This window comes from Folsomia candida, unplaced genomic scaffold (genome assembly GCF_002217175.1).
Source record: "Folsomia candida strain VU population unplaced genomic scaffold, ASM221717v1 Fcan01_Sc001, whole genome shotgun sequence".
Taxonomy (NCBI): domain Eukaryota; kingdom Metazoa; phylum Arthropoda; class Collembola; order Entomobryomorpha; family Isotomidae; genus Folsomia; species Folsomia candida.
Genome location: NW_019091193.1, coordinates 20,735,512 through 20,745,559, shown reverse-complemented (window position 1 = coordinate 20,745,559; position 10,048 = coordinate 20,735,512). Strand labels below are relative to the sequence as shown.

At 36.3% G+C, this 10,048-nt stretch overlaps 4 protein-coding genes across 6 annotated transcripts; all 4 read right to left on the bottom strand.

Moving 5' to 3' along the window:
* Positions 1-317: 317 nt before the first annotated feature.
* LOC110853040 lies at positions 318-4,325 on the bottom strand. The gene is made up of 3 exons (XM_022101266.2): positions 4,010-4,325; positions 920-1,180; positions 318-698 (listed from the first exon to the last, which is right to left on the bottom strand). The coding sequence occupies exons 1-3, from the start codon at positions 4,185-4,187 to the stop codon at positions 586-588; spliced, it is 552 nt and encodes a 183-aa protein (XP_021956958.2). The 5' UTR covers positions 4,188-4,325; the 3' UTR covers positions 318-585.
* Positions 1,301-3,142, bottom strand: LOC110853031. Its single transcript, XM_022101255.2, has 6 exons — positions 2,744-3,142; positions 2,425-2,524; positions 2,291-2,359; positions 2,177-2,205; positions 1,985-2,100; positions 1,301-1,892 (listed from the first exon to the last, which is right to left on the bottom strand). Exons 1-6 carry the CDS (start codon positions 2,804-2,806, stop codon positions 1,790-1,792), a joined length of 480 nt encoding a protein of 159 aa, XP_021956947.1. The 5' UTR covers positions 2,807-3,142; the 3' UTR covers positions 1,301-1,789.
* Positions 4,326-4,398: 73 nt separating the features above from the next.
* LOC110854599 (alpha-methylacyl-CoA racemase) lies at positions 4,399-6,573 on the bottom strand. The gene is made up of 9 exons (XM_022103062.2): positions 6,282-6,573; positions 6,165-6,206; positions 5,946-6,090; positions 5,733-5,876; positions 5,564-5,659; positions 5,460-5,506; positions 5,280-5,380; positions 4,925-5,195; positions 4,399-4,868 (listed from the first exon to the last, which is right to left on the bottom strand). The coding sequence occupies exons 1-9, from the start codon at positions 6,345-6,347 to the stop codon at positions 4,623-4,625; spliced, it is 1,158 nt and encodes a 385-aa protein (XP_021958754.1). The 5' UTR covers positions 6,348-6,573; the 3' UTR covers positions 4,399-4,622.
* Positions 6,574-6,706: 133 nt separating this feature from the next.
* Positions 6,707-10,046, bottom strand: LOC110855631 (serine-rich adhesin for platelets). 3 transcript variants are annotated; one of them, XM_022104051.2, is made up of 3 exons: positions 9,816-10,046; positions 9,569-9,688; positions 6,707-9,493 (listed from the first exon to the last, which is right to left on the bottom strand). In XM_022104051.2, the coding sequence occupies exon 3, from the start codon at positions 9,473-9,475 to the stop codon at positions 6,941-6,943; it is 2,535 nt and encodes an 844-aa protein (XP_021959743.1). In that variant the 5' UTR covers positions 9,476-9,493; positions 9,569-9,688; positions 9,816-10,046; the 3' UTR covers positions 6,707-6,940. The 3 variants fall into 3 exon arrangements, with proteins under 3 accessions (XP_021959743.1, XP_035702168.1, XP_021959736.1); XM_035846275.1 differs by having other exon boundaries at positions 9,564-9,688; positions 9,829-10,046; XM_022104044.2 differs by having other exon boundaries at positions 9,829-10,046.
* Between the last annotated feature and the right edge of the window lie 2 nt (positions 10,047-10,048).

The window sequence follows — 10,048 nt, the reverse complement described above, 5'->3', positions numbered from 1 at the left end:
ATGAAGCAGGCGTTCCTTTTCTGCTTTCTCCAGACTTTTGTGTGTAAATGGCCACATTAGAGCAGAGACAAATATCCTTCCGCTCATCCTCGAGATAATAAAAAGTGTAGAATAATAATCCCATTATGATCCTTCCCGACGCAAATTTTACGTCCTCGAATACGCTCAAGTTGGAAGCCTGCAGTCGGATTCGAGGTTGAAAGACAAATAACATTAGTTCGGAATGAACTCTTAAACTTGTTCATCCCAAAGTGTCCAATTTTGCTTTCCAAGTAATGAACCCCATGTATCAATAAAATTTGAAACTATATTCAGCATTACGAAAAACACTAGCAGTTATTTTTATTACACAGAAAGCTTTAATACATTTCTGCAATAATGAATGATCTACAACTATAATGTGGCTTAAGCCATTGTAGCATCGATAGTGGATTTTGAGAAAGTGGGAAAGTTCCATCCTGACTTTCTGTCCACTTTCAATTGGGTGAAAGACGTAGAAACATGTTTGCCAATATCTGTCCATCTGGTTAACCAACCTGGTTATCCCCCCCCAAGTGATTTGTGATTACCTCATTGTAGTCATTGTTAAATGATCGTGCCAGATATTCCCAAATATCTGGAATTGTCTAATCTCTTCTTTTTTTGACCAATGAATGTCAAGAAGGAACCCAAAAAATGGGTCAAGTTGCTTACAGCTCCTGAAAAATAAAAGTAAAAATAAACGTAATTTGATGTCTTGGATGTATACCATAATTCCTTAAATATTGCACCATCATGTTTAGTGGCCCCCTTTCAAATGAAAGAAAACTAAAAATTTCCTCTATATTGGCATAACATCGACTGGAAATGTACATATGTACATATACCGTTTCAATGGCATTATGCATAATTTTTCAAGTAAAGGTAGTTATGTATTTACTTGCTGGTTGTTCCATACTGATTGTTACAGCAGAATCGGTTTCCTCGTATGACTTGTGCTTGTCATACAGGAAGTCGTTGACACAGTCATTGCTGCAGGAAATTGATATTGGGGTCACATTTGACGAGATCTTCCCTTGGTGCGCAGGAATCGGATAAAAATGGTTATTGTGAAACTTTGATAAAGTTTTCTTGATCAGAAATTCATTTGACCGGGAGGGCTTCATCCTGTGAATGGCTGGTGGATTCATTGTATCTGCAACTGGAAGACATCATTAGATGTAGTAAATAATATTTAGCACTAAGTAAGTTTGCTAAATAGACCAGAAAATCATCTACTCAGACATAAATGTAGTATGAAAATTAAGTGTGCACAATGCAATTTTGTGTAAGTAATATAGTTTATTGCATTAATGTATTCACTTAATACTTTAATATGTATACAGGTTTATGTAACAAAATGATTTGACACTTTGGGCTGACTAAACAACAACTACACAAGTTTATGGCAGTTTAAAACCAAAGATTTAGGTGTGTGTGCATGAAAAAATGATTAATACATGCATAAATGAGTGAAACCCGGTTTCCTATCTAATATTAGTAGATTTTTTGTGTTTAAACCAAATACTAGAATTAGGAACTTGTTAATTGCATTCTGCATACAATATTGACTACTACATGGATTTACCAAAGTTACAATTATTTATGCTCTGCTGACATGCTGGGTATATCGGGGAATGACTGAATACATAACGGCAGTATGTATGTATGAAGTGCCGTACACAAACTCGTCGACTAGGAATTAATTAATTAGCATGTGAAGCTGAAATATTAAGTAGATGAAATTATTTTCGGGAGGATTTGCCGACATTTAATCCATGTGGCCTGGTTGGTCGTGCTCGGCAACATGAATTCTCCACTGTTGGTGAACATCGTTAAAGTCTGGATTAATGCACCGCACTTGGTTTTTGTATCTGCAAATTTACATGGAACATTTCGCTTAACATTTCCAGTTAATGTCATGCATGATTTCATGCATAAGTGCATTATGCATAAAACTTTTTACCCTTGATTAGCCAATGCCTTTCCACTTCCATTGTTAATGATCAGGACATAAGTACCTTGATCGCCTCCTTCGTGGGTTTCAAGATGCCAGACGTGGTTGGAATCAGTATTATGATCCTGTGTAAAATTTGAGCATATGAAATTTTTATGCAAAATACATTACTCATATTCAGTACAACAAATGTAAATTTACAGCATAGATCACGAGTCCCTTTCCGTCAGCTAAACATATGCAATGTAATTTTTTATATAATAATTAAAATTTTGTTGTTAAAAATAAGAGTTAATAAATTACTGTGGCACGCACCTTGTTCCGTTATGACTCTCAGAGGCTCTCCCTTCCCTCGGCATTGAGATAAAAGTCGAAATCCGTCATCTGAATTTCATCATTCCTTTAAATAAATATGTGTTCGTTGGGGAGAAAGTTTATGGCAAACTCACCGACGATCTCAGCACGAAATCTTTGTGCATTGGATGTGTTGCCATCCCAGACGATGAGTTTGTTTCCGTGATCAGTGGTCTTCATGTGCAGATCGAGAAACTATCAAGTTCAAAATGACATTTGAGTGGATTTTTTTCAATCTGTTACTTCATTTGTAAGAAAATTGGCAAAAAGAAGCATTTGTTTTTGAATTATTGTTTAGTACCGTACACGAATCATGTAGAGAAAGTACAAAGTTCAATAAAGTAGTGAAGTGTCCAAATGTGCAAGTTTTGCCAATTTTCTTAATGATTGCTTTCTTAATGATGTGTTTCTTACCTTATTGTCAGCAAGACAATTGAATCGGTAAACCTGTCCATGTTCAATTGAAGAAACAGCCATAATTGTTTTCTTTGTGGTTTATGGTTTCTCTACCTAAGAAATCGGTCGCTTGGGGTGGAACACTTGCAGTAATTTGGTTTAAATTGGCTTTGTTTAGGTGTGGCTAATGTGGCGGCGTTAGCGGATGGTGTCGGTTTGCAGGTTGAGGATGAACTGGGAGTCGGTGCGGTGGTGAAAGAGAACCCAGTGCTCATTTAATTGGCGTGGGGAACGTGACCAAGCATCGAGAAAATCAATAACTTGGATAAGGTTACGTGCACGAGCGTCGTAGCAGGAGACAGGAAAACATTGCACTAAAAAACGAAAGCCAGGCGCATCATTCTCCAGTTTAAACGACACGGTTCGTAAATATGAGTGGCCTTCGTTTGCACGACAGCAGTCTGCCAATTTGTGTGCAATATTTTATTCGCATAACTTAATGCTTCAAGCATTAATGATATGTGACGTATTATTGCGGTTTTATGAATATGTATATTAGTAAATTATGAATGGGTATGACCAACGGATGACATAATGTTTGTATGTTTGTTTATCTGTCTGTCTAATCCATAGTTCTGGATGCATGAGATTACGTATGTATTGGCGAGCGTGATGTTGCGCGGATCACGTATCCTTATCATTATGCAATTGTGATTTTGGTTTTAATATTTAGTATATGGCAATTAAGACAGCCAAGGTCAATACAAATGTGCATGGTCAAAGTGAATTTAACTCGTAAATACATACGTATTACGACTCCACTCGTCACACATATGTATGTACTATCATTCATAATACATAAGTAGCTCTATTGAAGAGCTGACAAATAAGTATCTGTAAATAAGTATCGCACTTTCAAATGAATTAAAAGGGAATTATCTACCCAAATTGAGATTTGAAACAAATAAATAACGTTTTTTCTGCCAACCGATGAACGTACGTTTCACACTACGTAGTTGAGTATAGTACGTGTAATATATATATATGGCAAAAAATAAAAATATGTGATCTGGGACACGATCATACCAAGGAAAGTTTTCTTCTTCTTGCCGATCTGCGAAAGGATGGATAATGGATGCAAAGAAAAAGAACATTCGGGCACGGACGAAATGGCTCAAATACTATCAATGACACCTTTGCGAGGTGTCAATTTGGAACGGTTCGTTTGGTATACTTACATTATTGATAATTTGGTTCATGTAATAGTTTTGACAAATTTCTCACCTAGAAGTTTCATCTGTGGAAGAAAAGTCTTGAATTCGCGATGTAATTCTTTACCATTATGGTTATAGATTCCAAATGCTTTGATATATCTTCTCCTAGTGACATGACATTGAATAAAACTGAGCACCAAACTGGTTAAGAGTAATATGTTTAGGCAGATAATCAATTTTATCTTCATGATGTTGAGCTATAGGTGGAGTGAAACTGATTAAATATTTTGAGTAAGAAACACTGAATACTTCAGACAAAGGTGATTTTAGTTTGACCTGTGCACCTTGTGAAGGAGAAAGTAAAAATGGGGAAAGTAATGAGGTCTCGAACCTCTTATATACACGTCATTACAGTAATTTGCGTCTTGTAACAAAGGAACTGTCCCAAGGTCCAAAAGATAATATTACATTCTTGGCTTTATTGACAAAATTTTTCACTTAGCGAGTTCAGCAACATAAATATGAATTTGAACAAATTGACATTTGATTCATCTCTTATTGTTTCTACTGGAATGTTACACGTGTGGGTTGATTGATTTGTTGTTGGGAAATTCCGTTCGAAAAATAATTGGGTCGCATGTTTCATATGTAACCTAAATATTTTATAACATGTCATTATTTTCTTAAAGCTTTGCAGCATTTGCAGAAACTCCGACAGATCCACTTTGAATAAGTTTTTGTATTTCCTCCATCTTGAGCCCCATTTCCTCGAGCACTTCAATGCTATGTTCTCCAACTTCTGGATCCTTGCAACATGACACAGTTCCAGGTGTTCTGGACAGCTTCGGAGCGGGTTGGGGTTCCCATCGTCCATTTTCCTCATTTTGAACAAAAGCTTCTCGCTCCTTATTTAGGGCGTGACATGGTGCCTGCAATTTAATGCAATGTATTAAAATAAGTAAGACAAGAAAGAGACTAAACTAACCTCCTCCATTTCAAGAACAGGAGTAACACACGCATCAAACTCATCAAAGATTGTCTCCCATTCTGCACGAGTTTTTGTCAAAAATATTTTACTAATTTGTGCTTTTCCTTCTTCAAAATCAGCAAATTGGTCGATAAATTTATCACTATCGGAATGGCCAAGAAGCCCTTCCATAAATTTATGATAAAATTGTGGTTCAAGCGCCCCCACAGCCATCCATTTCCCATCTTTTGTTTTATAAGTGTCGTAAAAGTGAGCTCCAGTGTCCAACCTGTAAAAATAAAATATGCATATTTCTTGTACATAATAACATTATGATAATATGCTCAATTTTATCTGAACTGAAATTGCACACCAGTTTTGTCCTCGAGGTCTGCCCCAAATGGGAAGCTCCTGAGTTTTGAAAATGAAAGAGCTGACGTACGCAGACCCTTCTACCATACTCGTGTCTACAATCTTCTCAGCCACCAAGTTGATTTATACCAAATTAATACCAATGTACTCCTGATTATGATTAGTGATCGTTAAAAATTACCTGTCCTTGACCAGATTTTGTTCGCTCAAATAAGCTAATGAGAATCCCTAAGCAAAATGATTATTGATCAAAATGATCATTGAGCAAATGACCAAACTAATTACCAAAAGCGCAAGTCAAACCCCCTCCGGCAAAATCTGCAACCAGATTTATGGGGGGCGTTGGATTCTGGTCCTTTCTTCCGAGCATTGATAGCATTCCTTATTTTTATTGAAATTATATCAATTAATTAAGGGTAAAGTAATATCCGAAGTAATAAGAATACCAACGTACCAGACATAGCTACATAATTGATATCATGACCTGCTTTCTTGATGAATGGTCCAGTTTGACCATAACCAGAAAGCCTGGCGTATATCAAACTAGGGTTTTGTGACATTAGCTTCTCTGGCCCCAAGTTGAGTTTCTCCATCACACCTGAAAGCAATAGAGGTATTGAACTGGGGATGACTTTTCATGACGCATACTTTAGTTGATGATAAAAACCTGGGCGGAAAGGTTCTATTAAAACATCTGCTGTAGCTGCGAGTCGTTGGACAATTTTTTGTCCTTTTTTATCTTTTAAATTAACCGAGATGGAGCGTTTTCCGCGAGCCATTTTATCCGCCGATAACAGAGAGTTGCCACCGTTCTTGTTACAAAAGTTTACAACATATAGAAAAAATTGCATTTGCATATAAATAAAACTAATTTTATGTCCTTTACTCTGTCAACTCTGATAACAGAAGCACCAAAATCTGAAAGTATCTGAAACGACCATTAAAAAATTAATAATATTTGTACACTGGTTATCTATTAATATAATTAAATTATAATTAATACCATCCCACAAAATGGTGCGGGGGCTAATCCTGCCATCTCGAGCACACGGATGCCCTTTAAAGCCATAATTCCCTATCTCTAAATTAAGTACTTGTTAATTCGAAATGTTGAGAAACTGAAAATATCCTATTGGACTGTCAACTTTGAACTTTGGTTTGTCTCACTCAGGTTTATTTTCAGTACTCATATGATATTCATATGAAATGAATGTTTTTGTGGACTTGGTTGTGGTTAAACAGAGATTTTCCTTAATACACTTTATTGCAATAGTTTTAATACCATTATATGGCTGTATAACATATAACGACGTTTGCATAGCAAAATAAGTATGCATAAAATGCATACGAGATAAGAATGACTTCATGATTATGCTAGAGTTTCTTGCAAATGAGACTATTGCTGCACAATTTCTGCAAAGTTGCAAGTATTATGAAAAGTATGACTGCGCTGTACTTTATTAGATACACACTTAAGTATACAAATATAAATTTGCAATTCCTCTAGTTATAAAAAGTCCATTTAAATTAATTTCAAGCTAATTCCTCTAAGAAAAATTGTAATTGGGACAATTTAAATTTCATAATACTAAGTTCAGAACATTTACATTTTAGCAATGTTTTGCCATCAAATTGCAATAATACATTAATACATTTTTTATTTCATGCTTCATTTTCTACAGCTACTGTAGTCGAGTCAGTAAACATATCGTAATGATGGTACTCTGTGCCTGGGGGTTCCACATCCTGTTGCAAAGTTTCTAATTCCTGCAATATAATTTTGCGTTGTTGACGCGTATAATATTTACAGGGATCACTGGAAGGAAAGGTGGTTTGTTGTTGTGCTTTTATTGTTTTATTTCCTGGTCCAAAGTTGTGAAAACGCTCGAGATGTTTTTTCAACGAAAAAAATTTAAGAAAAGAGTCGTTACATTCTGGACATGGAAATCTCTTTTTCCCTTCATGCATCGTTTGGTGGAGTTTGAGATAACATCTCTGGGAATATTTGTTTCCACATATATCACATCGGTGCTCATTTTCATAGTGGGTGTCAACATGAATTTCTAAATTCCGTCGGTTTTTCATAATCTTGTCACAAATATTACATCTAAATGTGAACATTTTATCTTCAGACAGAACATTAGTGGATTGATGGTCAACAGAAGGATCACTATTTTTGTGAGAATACTTAACAGGAATTTTCAGTGCTTTCGAAGCATGTACACATCTTTGATGACGATACAAATCACATTTCCTCACGAAGGACTTGGTACAATTATCTACACCGCACCAGAAAAATGTCTCTCCTGTATGCTTCCGACTCGTATGATGAGCCAGTACGGTTTTAGTGACAAACCTTTCTTTACAAATTGGACACGTAAATTTATTTTTTAGTTGTTTTTTAATAAAATCCTCAATATCCTGTTTTGAAATAATATCCTTAGCTTTAGTCGGTGGGTTACAAGTGTCCAACTCGATCAGATGAGATGTATCGCTCTGTTGTACGAGAATTGAACTTTCTCCTTCACAGGTGTCCTTTGACGATGTTGGATTGTTGGACCTTTTAGGATCGTCCTTAGTAATGTCTTCAGCTACTACAGGAGTTGTTGATATGATTTCACATCGATCTGCTGGTTGATTAATCTTGCTATTCAGAAGTGAGTATTTTAACCGATCGCTTTCACTATCATCTTTATCATCGTGTATCGTCAAGATCCCGACTGATTTTACTTTTTGTTTCGTTATGTTACCGCGTGACCGTCGTTTGGTTTCGGATTGAAATTTTATATTGGTTGTTTCTATTCGGACATTTGGCGAAGATGGTGGCAAAACAGAAGTATTGTTGTTATTTGTAATCCTTTGTACTCTATTGGTTCGTTTTGGTGAAGGTGTTTTCAACCTCGAAGTTGACCCAGGCAGCACGTCGTCGTCGTCTGAGCTTGAACTAGAGTCACCGGTCGAAGAAGAGAGGGTTTCGTTACGAAAATTTAGAGGTTGCGCCAAGGCTTTATTATAAGTAGAAGAAGGTCGAGATCCCGGGACGGTTAAGGTCGCTGAACTTCTACGAGGAGGAGGACAGTCAGAGTCCGAGGATGAATCCGAAGAGATTTGTACGTGTAAACGGGAATTTGTTCTAGAGAGTGGAAGCTTCTCATTAGTATTGGCACTAGGAACCTCTTGAAATTTCGTACCGAGGACGAACTTAGTACTTTTTGTTACTGAATTAGAAAAAGTATCCAATAATCTACTCGATGGATTAGGTTTTAAGCTGGGACGGATGTGCGTGTGTGGAGAAGCATTAGAACTAGTGGTTATTCTCTTGTTGTTAATAATGGTATTAGAAGCTTTCCGAGGCGGAGGGTTGTCAGAGTCAGTGTCACTGTCGTCGCTACTGCTGCATAAAATCGCAGGAGGACAATAAGTAGATATTTTAACTTTCCTCTTTATCGCTGGCACATTTCTGGTTCCTGACAAACTCTGTGCTCGAGGAGTATGCGGCGATCGGACTTTTGAAACATTATCTTGAAGAGCAAAATCCGTGCTCACAGATCTCTGTCGTAAATCACTTTGGGGAAGATTTGCATCATATCCGTCATCATCAGAACTTGAGGTTAAATCTATTGTTTGTTCAATATTTTTGGACACCAGAGTAGATGAGCTCGAGCAAGGGGGCTGAAGCAAAGCCGAATCATCCAAATCAGAAATACTAGTATCCTCCGATGACGATAAAGAATTCGGAAGATTTGCTAATTTCGAGGTCTTTGGTTCCTTAAGTTTTTGTATTTTTTCAATGCAATTCACAGTGTGCTGAAAAATTTCAAAATCTTCATCATCAGCAGTAGAGCTTGTGAGTCTTGGACTATTTTTTGAGATATTAGACGAAGAATCTGAATCTGAATCCGAACTGAACTTCATTTTCTTTTGGTTTAGATAAGTATCAAATTGTGTCTTATTTTCTGATTGAGGCATTGACCAGCAACTTGATGGTGCGCACCTGATTTTGCCTCCAGAGACGTTTAACATTGATTGGGTTGCAGATTTTTTCCTTGTAGAGTTTGGAGCAGAAGACAACAAGGATTTCGACTTTGCAAATTCACTCAATTCTGCAATTGTTCTTTCCATAAACGATATAGACTTTTGTGGAGGATGAAGATGCGTAGTCTGTACATTTTGTTGCACTTTCTTCATATTTTTCATAATTGTAGTCTTTTATGGCTGAAAAAATGCAATGTAGTTTAGGTTCATCTAAAAAGTATAATGCATAATTGAATATTATTCGACGTACAATACCTGTGAGCAAACCCGCATACTAAGGTCAAAGTGACCTATCCTACGCCTAGATTGAGTCGAGGTTGTTAACGTTCCTCCGTCTTTGTGGTCGCATAATATTCAATCTTCCCAAAAAGCAACCTGAAATTAAAATAGTATTGAACACATGTTTACTACATACACAATGTACTAATATTAATGAAACACGATGGAGTAGAGTAAAAACGACACTTGAATAAATATTTCAAAACCATGTCATTTTACTTACAAGATTCACTTACATAAGTACGTTTACAGAGGTTCTGGTCTTCAGGATTTTTGGAATTACAATATTTACAATCAAACAAGATAGTAAATAAGGCTAGTTAACTTGTATTTTGGTATCAGGTTTTGATTTCAAAATTGGAAATCGAACTTACTGACTTCCGTCAATAAATAATGTAAATAATCGTTTATAATCGAAGAAAACCGAGTTACTAAATGTCAAACTTGTAAACTTGC

Bases quoted from the DNA above. Each gene is read 5' to 3' on its own strand.
- LOC110853031 (XM_022101255.2), bottom strand. From the start codon at position 2,806: ATGGCTGTTTCTTCAATTGAACATGGACAGGTTTACCGATTCAATTGT. The intron at 2,360-2,424 runs GTGAGTTTGCCA...GATGAAATTCAG, and splicing joins ATTTCGTGCTGAGATCGTCG to ATGACGGATTTCGACTTTTA. The intron at 2,101-2,176 runs GTAAATTTACAT...AATTTTACACAG, and splicing joins AGGGACTCGTGATCTATGCT to GATCATAATACTGATTCCAA.
- LOC110854599 (XM_022103062.2), bottom strand. From the start codon at position 6,347: ATGGCTTTAAAGGGCATCCGTGTGCTCGAGATGGCAGGATTAGCCCCC. The intron at 5,660-5,732 runs GTACGTTGGTAT...AATAAAAATAAG, and splicing joins CAATTATGTAGCTATGTCTG to GAATGCTATCAATGCTCGGA. The intron at 5,196-5,279 runs GTGTGCAATTTC...TTATTTTTACAG, and splicing joins AGACCTCGAGGACAAAACTG to GTTGGACACTGGAGCTCACT.
- LOC110855631 (XM_022104051.2), bottom strand. From the start codon at position 9,475: ATGAAAAATATGAAGAAAGTGCAACAAAATGTACAGACTACGCATCTT.
- LOC110853040 (XM_022101266.2), bottom strand. From the start codon at position 4,187: ATGAAGATAAAATTGATTATCTGCCTAAACATATTACTCTTAACCAGT. The intron at 1,181-4,009 runs GTGAGAAATTTG...GATGTCTTCCAG, and splicing joins TCCACAGATGAAACTTCTAG to TTGCAGATACAATGAATCCA. The intron at 699-919 runs GTAAATACATAA...TTTATTTTTCAG, and splicing joins CAGTATGGAACAACCAGCAA to GAGCTGTAAGCAACTTGACC.